The sequence below is a fragment of the Manihot esculenta genome, chromosome 6 (genome assembly GCF_001659605.2).
Source record: "Manihot esculenta cultivar AM560-2 chromosome 6, M.esculenta_v8, whole genome shotgun sequence".
In the NCBI taxonomy this organism is placed as follows: Eukaryota; Viridiplantae; Streptophyta; class Magnoliopsida; order Malpighiales; family Euphorbiaceae; genus Manihot; species Manihot esculenta.
The window spans coordinates 20,365,950-20,382,489 of NC_035166.2; the positions used below are offsets into that span (position 1 = coordinate 20,365,950).

The 16,540-nt window shown below is 34.4% G+C and overlaps 1 protein-coding gene across 7 annotated transcripts; it reads right to left on the bottom strand.

Annotated features, from left to right (window-relative positions):
* Nucleotides 1-3,557: 3,557 nt before the first annotated feature.
* Nucleotides 3,558-16,222, bottom strand: LOC110618157 (pentatricopeptide repeat-containing protein At1g08070, chloroplastic). 7 transcript variants are annotated; one of them, XM_021761233.2, is made up of 5 exons: nt 14,146-16,222; nt 13,591-13,658; nt 8,990-9,087; nt 5,047-5,212; nt 3,558-4,459 (listed from the first exon to the last, which is right to left on the bottom strand). In XM_021761233.2, exon 1 carries the CDS (start codon nt 15,833-15,835, stop codon nt 14,219-14,221), a length of 1,617 nt encoding a protein of 538 aa, XP_021616925.1. In that variant the 5' UTR covers nt 15,836-16,222; the 3' UTR covers nt 3,558-4,459; nt 5,047-5,212; nt 8,990-9,087; nt 13,591-13,658; nt 14,146-14,218. The 7 variants fall into 7 exon arrangements, with proteins under 7 accessions (XP_021616925.1, XP_043813571.1, XP_043813570.1 ...); XM_043957636.1 differs by lacking the exon at nt 3,558-4,459 and adding an exon at nt 5,632-5,704 and having other exon boundaries at nt 4,797-5,212; XM_043957635.1 differs by lacking the exon at nt 3,558-4,459 and adding an exon at nt 5,632-5,704 and having other exon boundaries at nt 4,797-5,215.
* Nucleotides 16,223-16,540: the final 318 nt, after the last annotated feature.

Here is a 16,540-nt window from a genome sequence, read left to right on the forward strand (position 1 = left end):
AATTAAAATTAAAATATAAAAATATACAAATAGTAAATTTTTTGATAAATTGTCCTTAAAAAATTATATTTTTTTGAATACATGTGAAAAAAAATAAATAGATCTATTTTTACACTAAAAATGAGTATTCAATGATTAGTTACTATTGATATTTAAATTTGATATTTTGCATTATAATATCAATTTTAAATTATTCAATTTAATTTTTCAATTACTAATTAATTTTTTTTTCTCACTTCTATCCTTACGTATGAAGATGTATAAAAGTCAGCAAGTCAACTACTTGACACCATCTCTTGTTTGAAGGATTTCGTGTGAATCTGTGATTTGTCATCAGGTAACTTGTTAGTAGAGTCTTACTTTAATCTCCATATCCTTTCTCATTGCTGACATCAAACTCTGATTAAAATTATAATAATTTAATTGCAAGACGATTGATTTGAGCTTTTTTTTTTTAAATTTTATTTATAAATATATATAAATTTCATCATCAAATATTTTATATTTTATATCTATTTTAATATTATATACTATTACATATAATATATAAGTTTTCTTACAAATAACGGCGACATGTATATTGTCCAATCAATCATTAGCAATCGATCTGAATAAAAATCGAGTAAATTGAATAAAATTTCATATGAGTAAAGAATATCTATAAATTTTCGAATGAATAGATCGAATAAAATTCTGTATGAATAAAAAATATCTACCGAGTAGATTAATAAAATTTCGTTTTAATAAAAAATATTTATAAATTTTCTACACGATAGATTTTATCAACTCTGGCTAATATTTTAAATGCGCATACTAAAAATGGATTAATATGACATAGATGAAAAGATAGGATATAAATTAATCGGCGTTATATTTTTTAACGGACTATTTATTATTAATGAATTATCTGATACATTTATTGTCGGATATATTTATCAAAAAATATTTTCATTCAATTTGATGAAATGCAATACAGTGATTATCAAAATATATATATTTCTGAATCAACTTTAATTGAAGACTTGACTTTTTCAAAAAATCTCACATGAAAACTGTACATAAAAAACTTTAAGTTATTCAAATTAACTATCAGTTTCTGTTTATTAATTTCAACTTGTTGATCTCTTCATGAAAGTAAACCTTAATTCAAATGTTTTGTTCAGATGAGTTCATCAATATATAAATATAAAGTTTTTTTTATTATTATATATGCATTATTGTGAATGTGAGCTCTAGTAGATCGTGCGGTAGAAATGATTACAGGGAGAAATCTGACAAATGTTCCCAAGGAGACCCCAGTGGAGGGTGATTTGCTCAATAATTTGATGAGAAACATAATTAATTAATTAATTAATTAATTACTGGATGTTGATGACATCAAATCATTTTGAATTATCGAGCTAAGTAGATGGGTTAAAACGAGTCACATCGGATCGGAGCCTTGAATGTTTCTAAATGTTTGTCGCAGTGAGTGAGGGATCACAAAACTCGTGCAAGTTCATTGCACCACTAGACCTAATTTGTGGAAAAATAATATTTAATATTATTAATTATGCAATTATTGAGGGTATCATTCTCTCATGCATTTTCCATTTTAGGATGCAAAACCCTGAAAATTTGAACGGTCCAATGTTCAACAACGAATTGAACAGTAGCAGTTTGATTAGTATTATATAAACAGTATTCCAAAAGCACAGTTAGCTAACAGAACATAGAGAAGCCTCCACCTTCAATTTCTGTAATTCTTGACTTTTGACAATGGCTTTGAAATTAAGGTAGAAATGGAGGCTCCTGTCTGTCCTGCCATTAAAGTCTTTCCTTTTAACTTCCTAGATATGTCTTAATCAGACCATTTTCACAACCCATTACCTTTCTTTTTTGTTGGGCTTGACCATTAACTTCAGGTTTCAAATTAAGATTAGTGGTGGTTTGGAAACATGATCCAGTCTATGTAGACTCTCAATAATATATTGTATTTTTTCTTTTGTGTGTCTTCTCTCAATTTTTATTTATTTATTTTTAAACTACTGGTCAATTTTTGGGAAAATGTAATGTAATTTTATACAAACTTTCCCCTAACTCCACAACTGTTGGAATAGAAAGTAATAGGACATATTAGGACAAAAATTGACACGTACCAAATTATTCTATGAATGAGGAGAAAATTCAGATTTGAGCCAGCAAATAAATAGTAGAGCTTATTATTATTATTATTATTTAAAATGTGAGTGATGAAAATAATTGTTAGGTTAAAATTCCTACAAGAGTGTGATCATTTGGAATTCCGGAAACCGTTATGGATTGCGACTTATCACTCAAAAAGTCTTGAGATTCGTATGAACCGAAGGTTAGTTGCTTATTTTCTGCTTTTTTTTTTTTTTTTTTTTCCGCTTTTCATTTGCTTCTTCCGTATCTCATATCACTGAGTTTTTATTTTATTTTATTTATTTATTTACATATCATCCAACTAATTTATATTGATACCAAATATATTTATTATTTTTTAATATAAAAAAATAAAAAAATTAAATAGAATTAATAGGATAAACACCATCAACTAACTTTCTTTCTACTAACTATAAAGATGAATATCTCTAATAAGACAAAATAAAAAAAAATTCAAATTTGAAATTTCACCTTCACTACACTTTAAAGGTTTAGAATAAAAATAAAAATAAGAGAGGACAGCTTATAAAAATTCATATCATAACTAAATAAAAAAGCCTTCAAATATATATAATTAACTTTTAGTTTAATAACTAAGTAAAAATTTTTATTAAACTTGCTCTTATATAATAAAAGTCAATTAACCAGAGAGTTTATTATTCATCTTTTCTTGCTCTATATATATTTTTTTTTAATGCAACTAATAGATTATACTAAGTTATACAATGGAAAATAGCTTCTTTTTTTTTCTCACCATAAAAATAAATATCTTAATAGTTAAAAAAATTTTAATTCGAGATTTCTTTCACTTTTTATCCTTAAAAGTAAGAAAAATCAATAAATTATCCTTGATTGAAATTTTTTTTAACTTATTAAAGATGAAAAAAAATTGACTGGACAAATCACAATTTAACATTTTATTGTGGATGAAGGCCTACTTTAGAAAATAAGAAATATTTTGATTGAAAATGGAGGTGCATGGCTAGAGTACTCCATCAAGAAATTAAGTTGACTGAGAATGCTTCACAACACCATCCACCACCAGAACCGCAGCAACCAGCAACCAGCAACCACCGCCACCGCTGTCATCTCCTCTAGAGCTTTGGAACTTCCTACTTCATCATATTTCACAATAAGTTCATAGGAAAGGGACAGGCATGAATTGGACAACTTAGAAAATTTAAAATCATAACAACTACAAATTGGTCCACTAATAGAACTTGCTTTTATTACACTCCACTTGGCTTAATTACAACTCGGCATCACACGAATTAAGGAATATATTTTAAACCCATAACACATGATCAAGCATTTATTAAGTATTGTATTATACAAATGAATTAGATAATATTAAGCAAATGGAAAACCCCATGTAGAGACAAAACTCAACATAATACGTACAAAACAGGTAGCATTAATTTAGGGAGTTTGTCTTTGATGTTGAAGAAGGTTAATTAAATTAGCAGCAATCTAGGTTTTTTTTTTTTCTTTTTTTCGGGGTTTAGAGCTGTTGAAAGTGGAACCCACAAACAGCTGATTAATGATTGTAAGTTTAGGCATGCTCCAAAGGCAGACAGACACAGTTTTTTAAACTAATAATTTTTGCTCAAATGTCACTTTGATTATTCGTGTATTAATTATTGGGTGCTCTGAGGTTGCCTTTTGGGCCTCTTCTGTCGTCCGAAGTCCTTTTACTTCAACTTCAATCTATGTTCGGCCAGGATATATTATAGCAAGACTAATCGTAATTGGTGACCCTCATGGCCTTTGATTGCAGTAGAGCTTTAGCCATCGCTCTCCCTCAATTGATTTGAAGCTTTAACGCTCTATTTTGGCCTCTTAAAATGTTGGTGGTTGATGCTTCTCGATATTCTTTGGTCGGTGCTCTTTGGTTCATTGTTGCTAGTTTCCTTTTCTTTTAGCTGCCTTGAGTTGATAGATCCTTTCGGAGGTTCTATTAAGCCTAGTTGGTCAGATATTTGTACATAACAGAGGATATCCACAGCTTCAAAATTTAGTCTCTTCCCCGTACAGTTATTCTCCCAGTCCAACGGTCTTCTTTGTAAGCGTTCCTCCTGTCTTTTTTATTGTAATTCAAATAATACCTACAGAAAATCAAATAACATTTTTTCTTGTATGTATATATTTTTCTTATATGCGAGCTAGTGCCTTTCTTCTGTAGCTTTCTGGTTTTAGGCAGAGTAAGGCTTTTTTACATGGTCTTTTCATTGCATTCCTTCCCTTAAATCAACGAAAAAGGCACCGGCTTCCACACACTTTCAGGCCAAAGAACCTGCATGTGCAACCACTGTCAGTTTTAATAGGCCATTTACAAAGTATGGAATATACTGAACACGAAGCAAAAGTCTGGAAACAGGAAATCAAATGTGAAATTTGATGATCAACTAGGTTAAAAAGAAAATGCATTCACTACTAAGCTGAAGGGACCAGGAATAAAATCATTAGTGAAGAGGAAAAGCAAATGCATCACCGAGATTGCATTGACTAAACCAATAATCCATGAAAATTTCCGTCATGGGAGGAATTTTAACCTGCAAATATGATTAAGCTTTTATTCGTCTTAATAGAAATCAAATCAATTAGGTCAACCCACCAGTGACTCTGAAGTCTGAACCCAATTCCACTATAACTATTTGCATAAAGGCTCAATTATAAAGTAAGAATCTATTGAAAACAGCAAAGCCTCATTAAAGAGCTTGCACTGAACCCAACAGTATTTACGTCAAATCGCTCATATAATCAGCACGCATTATATCAGAAAAATAACTGTATGTTACAAGCTGCAACTTCAAAACTGAAAATAAAATAAAACTATGCTTTTGACATGTCCAGTAGCTTCTACGTATTCTGCACTATTACCTGCAAACTTTCCCCGAGTCAAAAGGAGCTTCTAGCATGTTTTTTTTGGAGGAGGAAGCCTAGAAATGCAAGGACACTAGATGACCGACATATAGCTTCTTTCATCTTGTTGTTCATGGGCAGAGAAACACATTTCTGCACCCTTCCCAAAGCATTCAGAAAGAGACTGCTGTGCCAGAGAAAGAAAGGAATCAAACAAAGGAAACGAAAAGGGGGATTGCAGGCATGATAATTAGCAGCTATCTTCACCACTATCTGAACTTCAAATGAAGAGGCCCCATACTGCATGCAATTCTGGAATGTGGTTCTTCAGGTTAAATTTGAATAAAAGATGCACAATTTATATGTTAACTGAAGAACCAAGTAACCAACATGCTTCCCTTAAAATAATTTTCACAAATAACCCAACCATATGAAGTGATTGAATTACTATTTTTCAAAATTGATAGCATCCAAAAACTCCTGAAATCTTTTGGTAGCCCAAAAGAAACGTTTGTTTCTGTTAATTCAACACTACTTCATATCTCAAGTGATCTCAGTTAAAATTAACCACAAAGAAAATTTGCATGCAAAAGACATCCTTACCGAAGAACAATACGTGCACCTACACCACATGACCTAGCTGTGTTCCATCTAGACTTGCATGGCCAAACCGAGCCTGGAAGAACCATCAAGGAGTAATATCATGATTGACTTCTTCAAGAAGCGTTTATTTTAGTCTAACAATAAGCATTTATTAGGAGTTGATCTTTTAAGAGTATTTATTAGTTTTGGGGACTTTTATAGTTTCTAGGAGATTTTTAATTGATGTTAAACTTGAAGAGTAAGTAGAACTCTTCTATAAATATGTAGTCTTAGAGGCATTATCTAAATTCTAAAAATCATCAATATAATTTCAGAAGTTTTCTTCCATTAAAGATATGTTTGCTTTATTTTATCTTTAGATTACGGATTGAATTTCGTTATTTCTAAGGGATCTTGCTAAATTTCAAAGGGTTTGATCCTGGTCAATCCTTTTCCACGCTGCTCGTTGTCAGTTAGTATCAGAGCAGTGATTTCACCTTTATTATGATGGCCAACACCAGTGTTAGTGGTGACAAGGGGTTTTTAATAGTTTGGAACCAATCAATGAATAGCATAATGGTATGGAACAAATGAAAGCAGATTTGGGACATCAATTGCAAGAGATTCAAGACCAATTTGTACCATGATGAGAGTGAATGGTGATGGCAATAAACAAGAAGAAGCTATTCAAGCTGAAGGAAGTAACCCTGTAGAGCCGAAGTTGATCCAATCCTAGTTAATCCTAAGAGAAGAGCTGTAGTCGGGGATGACAAAAAGTGACGAAGAGAAGATAGATTAAGATGAGGATGAATATAACCACTTTTAGTGGTGATCTTGATATCGAGAGATTTCTTGGTTGGTTGACAGAGGTAGATCAGTTCTTTGAACATGCAGAAATTCTTGAAGAAAGCTCAAGTTGATAGCTTACTGATAAAGGGAGGAGTATCTTGTATGGTGGAATCAATTAAAAAAAGCCAGAAATCAAGAAGGTTTCGATCCAGTGACTTCTTGGAGTAGGATGCAGCAACTATTAAGGGGAAGATTCCTATTTCCTACCCCCAAATTATGAGCAATATCTCTTTGTATCCCACCAAAATTGCTCCCAAGAGAACTGTAGTGTGAATGAACATACCACCAAATTCCTGAGATTGGCAGTAAGAAATCACTTGTCTGAAAGTGTTAGTTGCAAGGTACTTAAGGGGATTAAAGCCTATTTATTACAAGGTCAGAATTCAAATGAGGCTGAGTGCGCAAGCAGCAGGGAATTTGGCATTAAAAGCCGAGATGATGTTACATGAAAGGAGCTACCAAGAATTTTATGCTAGATATGGTAGAAATGACAATGGGGTTACAGTTGCAGGCGTGAAGATATGCACAGCATTTCCTCAAGTGGTAACATGTAGGGATATAAATGGGTAGGGTACGTGTACGCTACCCAGACCACAACTCCATAAATATCTGAATCCATCCTAAATCCAATTAAAAATTAGCATATACTACTGAACCCGTGGTAAACACAATTATTACTACCCGAATAAAATCCAAATCTGTTTAATTTCATATATTTTAATTAATAATTTATATAAAAAAATATTTTTCATCTAAAAAATTTAATATTTCCAAAAAAAAATTTAATTTTTAAACGAAAGCATATAAAAAATATTTATAAATATTATAATAAAATATATTTTTATATTAAATTAATAAATTATATAAATAGATTTGGATATTGGGTACAGGGTACCCCTATACAAGTATACATAAAATCCAAATTTGACCCGTACCCTCCATGGTATTAATTTTCAAAACCAAACCCGAATATAATTATCTAAATCCGTCTTATTAGAGTTCGATCCGTAATAAATACCTTTAAATACTCAACTTGTTGCCATCCCTAGTAACAAGATAGCTAAAAACACCACAAGTGGAAGCAACAAAGATACTAGCTCCAACCTTCCAAAATGAATAATCCATATACCAAGCTCACTCCTATCAAATGATAAAGGTCCAACGACATCGGCCAAAAGACTTATAAGTATCCAAGGGGAAAATCAGTCAACATCATTAAAAGAATATATAAGATAATAATCTAGTGTGAACCTGAAGGAAGAATGCAAGGAGGAGAACTAGAGCAAGATGAGTCTACTTATATGGTGAGGGAATTTATGTACTTGCAGAGATTCACGACAAGCCATCAAAGACTTCATAGAACTAGGAGATTATCTTGAATTTGTGACACCTTTGAAATGCCTTTTGCTATGTGGATGAAGACGAGGTTGAATTGGAATCATTTGAGAAATCTAAACTGGAGAAGGAAGTTGAGATTAATGAGAGCAAGAGGAGCTTGAGGAAAGTGTTAGGGCAAGGAAGGGCATCAAGCCATGGAGATTCTAATAATAACCAAAATTATTTCTAATAATTTTCCTAGTTTTTTGTTGATTTTATTTGTCTAAGCTAATTTTAAGGATGCAAAGGAAGATGTGAAGTTTTTCAATTCAATCTAGCTTAATTCAGTTTTGTTGATATCAAGCAAGAAGACAATATGCCCTGCTCTTCCAATGAAGTGTTTGATTCTTCAACACTTAAATTCAAGGTTAAATTTTTTTTCACAGTGTGGGTGTAAATGATGCAGCGAGCAGCATGGAAAAGGATCAACACATGATCAAACTCCTTTGAAATAAAGCAAGATCTAATCCAAGACCTTAGAAATAACAAGATTCAATATAGAATCTAAGGACAAAATAAAGCTATAAAAAGCAAATATAGCTTTATTTGAAGAAAGCTTCTGAAATTGTGTAAATGAATATTAGAATTATTCAAGATGCCTTTAAGGCTACATTCATGGAAAGAAGATTTTGGTTTTGCATGTTTCTGTTTTGTTCATGTGGATTTTCCTGTAAATTTCTAAATTCTTCATGTTTGGTTGTGGAATTGATTTTTTTTTGCCCATGAGATTTGTGATTTTATAGTTGGATGTTGGATAATGTATGATTGTTGATGGATGGGATGAAAAACCCAATGGAGAGGTGTTTGCATATGTGTTTCTCGTAAATCAGTTTTCCTAAAATATTGATTCGGTTTGGTCTGAGTTTTTAGACAATTCAGTTTTTTGGTTTACTACCTATTGAATGCTCTCCCTTATTCTTGAAGAACTCAATCATGATAAGCCTCAATAAATACTCCGTGATCACTCTTCAAAACTCGATTTTTTAGCCATGTAAGTCTAGATGGACGACGCTAGTCATGTGGTGTATGCTATTCTTTGATAAAGATGTCACACATCAAGCCTCTCGCCAACACTTCTGGGGCATAAATTGCAAGGATCCATGTAAAGGCAAGCTGACCATCAATCATGTGAGAATCAAAGCACAGTACGAACCTGTTATAGAACTTGCAACTTGTATCATCCAAAATAGGTCAAGAGCCTTGATTCTTGGGTTCGTTGTGGGCAGCACCAACAATGGAGCAGATCCAGAACTTCCACAGTTAAGAAACAATATCACGCAAAATACCTTTATTCAACAAAGACAGAAAAAAGAGAAAGCAAAAAAGAGCAGTTCCATATAACAGCTACATTTACAAACATGGAAAAATCAGCAGCAAGTAGGAGAATGATTATGCTGCAAAATAAGCACCTTAGTTCACATATTCCTGGTCCACTTGTGAAGATCTAATGCTATCTTAATTTGATAACAGCAATCTATTTTATTCCTTAGAGTGTTCCAGAAAACTTATAGACATGGTGGATGTTCTATACAAATCAATGAATAAAGGTAATGTTGTAAACTTAGTAAGGCTATGAGTTATTGCATGAACCTTAGATCTCCATTTCACATGTTAGTTTCTTTGTTTGTAATGTGATGATCAAGAAACAGATATAAAATGATAATTTGAAACTGTTATAGGTTATAGGAAGTAAATATTGATAGATAAGTTAGTTACTTAATCTTAGGGATTGTATAATCATAGGCTTGATTCCCCTTCCTGTTTAGATACTGTATCTCATGTATAAATAGGTTGTAATCTTTATTGTGAAAGAACAACAAATATTATCTTTCTACATGGTATCAGAGCCTTTCTTGTACAGATATAATTTTTTTTCTCTCATCAAGTTTAAAATTTTTTTTTGAGATTTAGGCTTTGTTCATTTGGGTTACCCATAAAGGGTAACATTTGAATCTCACCGTCGCTGAAGTTGCCACACCGTCCCCTTGTCAGATTTGAGGTTTGTTTGCCGTTCGGATGCTGGGTGGAGGTTTTTTTTTTCGGTACTGTTCATGGGTTTTGTTTATCGGTATTGTTTACGGGTACTGTTCATTGATACTATTCACGGACATTGTTCATCGGTACTGTTCACGGGTACTGTTCTACAGAATAAGAATTAGCGCACACAAATAGCACATATGGCAGTTGAGGCCCCTTCAGATCAGGGAATTTTAATATCTGCAGATAAGTATGCACAATTCATCCAATACCAGGCATCTCTGGAATCCTCTAATTCCTCCTCTATCACTGCAATTGCCGAGTCAAGTAACTCTACTGCATGTCTTGTATCTTCATCCTCCAAATGGGTTATTGATTCTTGTGCTACCGATCATATGTCAGGTAATTTTACCCTTTTGTCCAATCTCGAGTCTCATGCATCGCCTTCTTATGTTACTCTTGCTGATGGTACTAAATCTTTTGTCATGGGTTCTGGTCATGTCAACTTAACCCCTTCTCTTTCTGTATCCTCTGGGTTCTGTCTCCCTAAGTTCGCATTTAATTTGCTTTTTGTTAGTAAACTCACTCGTGCATTGAATTGTTGTGTCTCATTCTTTCCTGATCACTGTATTTTTCAGGATCTTTCGACGAAGCAGATTATTGGTAGAGGGCCTGAGTCAGAGGGTCTCTACGTCTTGGATCAGCAACTACCTAGATCGCTTGCATGTTCCACGCGTTTAACACCTTTTGATGTTCATTGTCGTTTGGGGCATCCTTCTCTCTCTGCTTTGAAGAGGTTATATCCACAGTTTCATTCTTTGTCTGTTTTAGATTGTGAGTCTTGTCAATTTGCCATCATCGTTTACCTTCAGTGTCTCGAGTCAATAAACGGACTTCGTCCCCCTTTGAGTTAGTACATTCAGATGTTTGGGGTCCTTGTCCTACTGTGTCTAAATCTGGCTTTAAGTATTTTGTTACTTTTATTGATGACTTCTCTTGTACTACTTGGTTATTTTTAATGAAGAGTCGTTCAGAATTATTTTCTATCTTTTGTGCGTTTCATGCTGAAATCCAAATCCAATTCAATATTCCCATTCGTATATTGCAAAGTGATAATGCTAAAGAGTATCTCTCTGAGGAATTTCAATCTTATTTGTTAAAAAAAGGGATTCTTCATCAGTCCTCTTGTGTTGACACTCCTTCACAAAATGGAGTTGCCGAAAGAAAAAATCGACATCTTCTTGAAGTAGCCAGAGTCTTCTTATTCCAAATGAAAGTACCTAAATGTTTTTAGGCTGATGCTGTATCCATGGTTTGTTTTTTGATCAATCGCATGCCTTCCTCCATCCTTCATGGTGATATTTCTTATAATATTTTGTTTCCCGCTAAATCTTTGTTTCCTATTGAGCCACGTATCTTTGGGTGTACTTGTTTTGTTCGTGATGTTCGTCCACAGGTTACTAAATTGGATCCCAAATCACTCAAATGTGTCTTCCTTGGCTACTCTTGACGACAGAAAGGGTATTGTTATTCTTCTCCTTATCTGAATCGGTATCTTGTGTCTGCGGAAGTAACATTCTTTGAGTCCACTCTGTTTTTTCTGCCATCATCTGTTTATAACACTCAAGGGGAGGAAGATGACCTCTCGTTATACACTGTTTGCTCTCTGTCTCCTCAGACTACTCCTACACCTTTCGCTCATGTGCCAGGTCGCGCTCCCATCTTTCATGTGTATTCCAGACGCTTAGAGGACTCTGACTCCGCTCCACTACCCGCTTCTTCGTTGACAGATCCTGCTCCCACTGATCCTTCACTGTCTGATTTGGATTTGCCCATTGCTCTTCACAAAGGTAAACATACTTGCACTTATCCTATTTCAGCTTGTGTCTCTTATGATCAATTATCATCTTCTTCTCGTTGTTTTGCCACTGCTTTAGATTCTATTTCAGTTCCCAAAACTGTTATTGAGGCTTTGTCCCATCCTGGTTGGCGTGCTACAATGGAAGAGAAAATGATGGCCCTTGACACTAATGGTACTTGGGAGTTGATGTCCTTGCCCCCAGGAAAGCGGGCTATTGGGTGCAAATGGGTGTTTGCAGTGAAAGTAAATCCTGATGGATCTGTTGCTCGCCTCAAGGCTCGTTTAGTGGCCAAAGGTTATGCACAAACTTATGGAGTTGACTATTCTGATACATTTTCCCCAGTTGCCAAGCTCGCATCTGTTCGATTGTTTATTTCCTTGGCAGCTACACATGATTGGCCTTTGTATTAACTGGATATTAAAAATGTTTTTCTTCATGGTGATCTTCAAGAGGAGGTTTACATTGAGCAACCACCTGATTTTGTTGCTCAGGGAGAGTCAGGCAAGGTTTGTAGACTTCGAAAATCCCTTTATGGCTTGAAACAGAGTCCTCGGGCATGGTTTGGCAGGTTTAGTGAGGTGGTCCAACAGTTTGGAATGAAGATGAGTAAGTGTGATCACTCAATGTTTTATAGAAATTCTGATAGTGGAGTAATTCTGCTTGTAGTATATGTGGATGATATTGTTATCACAGGAAGTGACATTGCTGGCATCACATCCCTAAAAGAATTTCTTAAAACACAGTTTCATACAAAGGATTTGGGTTCATTGAAATATTTCTTAGGAATCGAAGTTATGCGGTGTAAGAAAGGTATCTTCTTGTCTCAAAGAAAATATGTTCTTGATTTGTTAGCAGAAACAGGAAAATTGGGTGCTAAGCCTTGTAGTACCATAATGACCCCTAACCTTCAATTTACCATAGAAGACAGTGAGCCATTTGCAAATCCTGAAAGGTATAGAAAATTAATTGGCAAGCTGAATTATTTGACGGTGACTCGTCCTGATATTGCATATTCAGTGAGTGTGGTAAGTCAGTTTATGTCCTCTCCTACTTTTGCCCAGTGGCATGCTTTGGGACAGAGCGAGGACTATTCTATGGTAACCATGGACACTCAAATATCGAATGCTTTTCTGATATTGATTGGGCAGGCTCGAAGGTTGATAGGAGGTCAACTACTGAGTATTGTGTTTTTGTGGGAGGTAACTTGGTCTTATGGAAAAGTAAGAAGCAAAATGTGGTCACCCGTTCTAGTGCTGAATCTGAATATCGAGCCATGGCACAAGCTGTTTGTGAAGTCTTGTGGGTATGTCAACTATTAGAAGAAGTTGGGTTCACAAATTCGGTGCCTGCTAAGTTGTGGTGTGATAATCAAGCAGCTATCCACATTGCCTCTAATCCAGTATTTCACGAGAGGACTAAACACATCGAGATTGATTGTCATTTTGTTCGTGAAAAGGTCCAACAAAAGATAATATCAACAGGACATATCCGAACTGGAGAACAATTAGGAGATATCTTCACTAAAGCTCTAAATGGAACTCGAGTTGATTATATACGTAACAAGTTGGGCATAATTAACATTTATGCTCCAACTTGAGGGGGAGTGTTATAGGTTATAGGAAGTAAATATGTTAATATAGGAAGTAAATATTGATAGATGGGTTAGTTACTTAATCTTAGGGATTGTATAATCATAGGCTTGATTTTCCTTCCTGTTTAGATACTGTATCTCATGTATAAATAGGTTGTAATCTTTATTGTGAAAGAACAACAAATATTATCTTTCTACAGAAATTATGTAACAGCAGCTAATACTGAAATTTCTGTTCAGAGTTACAGCAAAGTTTGTTTAGAAACTTGCCAAAGTAAAGGGGTTAAGAATACCAAGGCAAAAGTGTAGATACAGATAGTCTACCTTTAATCTGACTGGGCAGGTGGACTCAACATGGTATGCTAAAGCTGCCCTGTAAGCTGTGATAGCACCTAAAAAGAAAAGGAGGAATTATGGAAAATAGCATGCCTCAGAAAGAGGTCAGAAATTAAGGGTTTAGAATTTTTAATAAATGAATCAGTATCTATGTAAGATAATTACATATTATTCCCTAACTATTTATAATAAATGTTCCCAGCACTTTTAATTAAGTTTTTCATTAACTTTTCTATGGCAATCACATTCACATTTTAAAACTATTAAGGTTAACATGCGATGGAAGGGGAAATCTTTTAAAAGAGCAAATGCACAAATAATTATTTTAAAGAATAATCAAATTTTCAGCCAACAATCAGGAGGAACATAATAACCACATAAAATGCTATTGTGTAACACTGCATCAGTTGCGTAGATGAATTTTAAGCTCACAAAACTAATTACATAGATTTATCCACGCATTTGCTTCTAGAGCTGAAATCTCAAATCCCAATCTGTCCCATATCATTATAAGCTCTCCTTATGGGAGATAAGAGAACTTACATTCAATTTTATGGTCTGATTGGAAAAACTCCATCATATTTCCACTATCCTTTGATAATAATGACTTCTATATTCAGCTACTCTTCCCAAGCTCCACAAAGTCTGGTACATATCCAGATGATTTCAACAATTTTGTCAAACCCCTCAAGGTTCCATATATTAGTTCACTCTCAGGCTGCCTCTCATCCAGAGAATAAAACTCAAAAACACCATCATTGACCTCAATCAAACTGCAACCTGGTAATTTTCTGAAGCCAGTATCTCTCATTGCAACTTTTAATCGTGCTACATCTTTCCATCTTCCAAGATCACCATATATATTAGAAAGCATCACGTAGTTTGCAGGGTTCTTTGGCTCAAACTTGATGAGTTTTTCAAGTGCCAGTTCTGCCAATTCAACATTTTTGTAAACCCTACACGCCCCAAGCAAGGCAGCCCAAATGACAGCATCTGCTTCCATAGGCATCTTTTTAACAAAATCCACAGCCTGAACTAAAAGCCCAGCTCTCGCAAGCAGATCAACCATGCAACCATAGTGCTCGATTTGAGGCACAATTGAATAATCATCAATCATTGATTGAAAATATGCAAAGCCATCTTCAATCAAACCCATATGTGAGCAAGCACACAAGACACCTAAGAAGGTGATTCCATCTGGCTTTTCACCGGCATTTTTCATTTGAGAAAACAAGCTTAAAGCATCTGCTCCACGCCCATGCACCGCTAGGCCACCAATCATGGTGTTCCAGCTAATCAAATCTTTCATATCCATGCTTTTAAACACACCAATTGCATTTTCTAGAATCCCACATTTTGCATACATGTCAATCAAAGCATTCTCAACATATACATTCCCTTTATATCCATTACTCTCAGCATACACATGCACCCACTTACCCAAATCAAGAGCACCCAATCTTGCACATGCAGATAACACAGTCACAAGTGTGGCGTCATTAGGAACCACATTACCATCAACTAACATCCTCTTGAAAGAACTCAATACTTCAAAAAAACGCCCATCACGTGCATAACCTCCGATAAACCCATTCCATGAAAAGACATTCCTTTCCGGCATATCTTCAAACAGTTTTTCACAAGCTTCAACATCACCCCTGTTGGCATAACCGACCAAAATCGTGTTCCAAGACATAACGTCCTTGTTTGGCATCCTATTGAAAAGCTCCTCTGCTCTTGCCATATCCCCTATCTCAATATAACCCGTAATCACAGTGTTCCATAACACAATATCACGTTCAGGAGCCAAATCAAAAAGGCGACGTGCAGTTTCCATATCATTACAAAGTATGAAACCACGTATCATGGAAGTCCAAGCAACCACATTTCTCTCTAGCATCTCACCAAACACTCTATAAGCCGCCCCTATCACTCCTCCGCTAGAATACAAATCAATCAACATAGTACCCACGTATGAATTGGCTCTAAATCCACTCTTTATCACAACACAATGCAATTCTTCACCTTCTCTGAATGCATTAATCTTTATACACGATTTAAGAACCATTGGGAATGTGAAGCAGTTAGGCATAATATCCATTCTCTTCATTTGGCTATACAAGACAAAAACTTCCCTGTGCAAGTCGTTCCGGGAATAACCTTTAAACATTGCATTCCAACTGGAGAGATTTGGATAAGGAATTTGATCGAACATTTTGTGGGCATAATCCATTTGCTTAAGCAAAGCAGAAGCAGAGAGAACCCTTGGAACGATATAATCATTGTATTCAAAGCCATGGGTAATTATCTGGGATTGGATTTGATAAAAGTGCTTGGGGGTCTTACATGACTCTAAGATTGATATGAACTTCTCTTCAAGAAGTATGTGAGGTAGCTTTGGGGCTAAACTTGGAGCAAATTTTGCCACTTTCTAGCAGTAAAATTTTTGTTCAGCAAAGCTCTACTGAAGCGTTCATAAGCTTGCGCGTGATTAAAGATCAGTATACCTGCTGATAAAGACAATAGAATTTAGGGATATTTGGCAATCGAGGTTTTAGACGCTGGACAGTATCTGCTCAAATAACGTGTTTCTCTGAAAATTTCCGTTCCCTGCGGCAGTCGATTTTGTAAAGGGAAAATTAACGTTAAGTCCCTAAATTTTTTTTAAAGTTTATTAATTCATTTCTAATCTGAAATCATTTGATTAAATTGTCCATATTTTTTGTAAAATTAAACTTTTTAATATTTTTTTAAAATTATTATTTTAAAAATTGAATAATTTTTTTACAAATATAAAATTATTTAATTGAATTATTTTAAAAAAATGAAATTAGTTTATTTCCTAAAATTACAAGAATCTGACAGTAATTCTTTTCAAAGTTTGAAAATAAATTATTTAATTGTATTTTGATATTATTCATTTATATTTTGTAAAATT

Bases quoted from the DNA above. Each gene is read 5' to 3' on its own strand.
- LOC110618157 (XM_021761233.2), bottom strand. From the start codon at position 15,835: ATGGATTATGCCCACAAAATGTTCGATCAAATTCCTTATCCAAATCTC.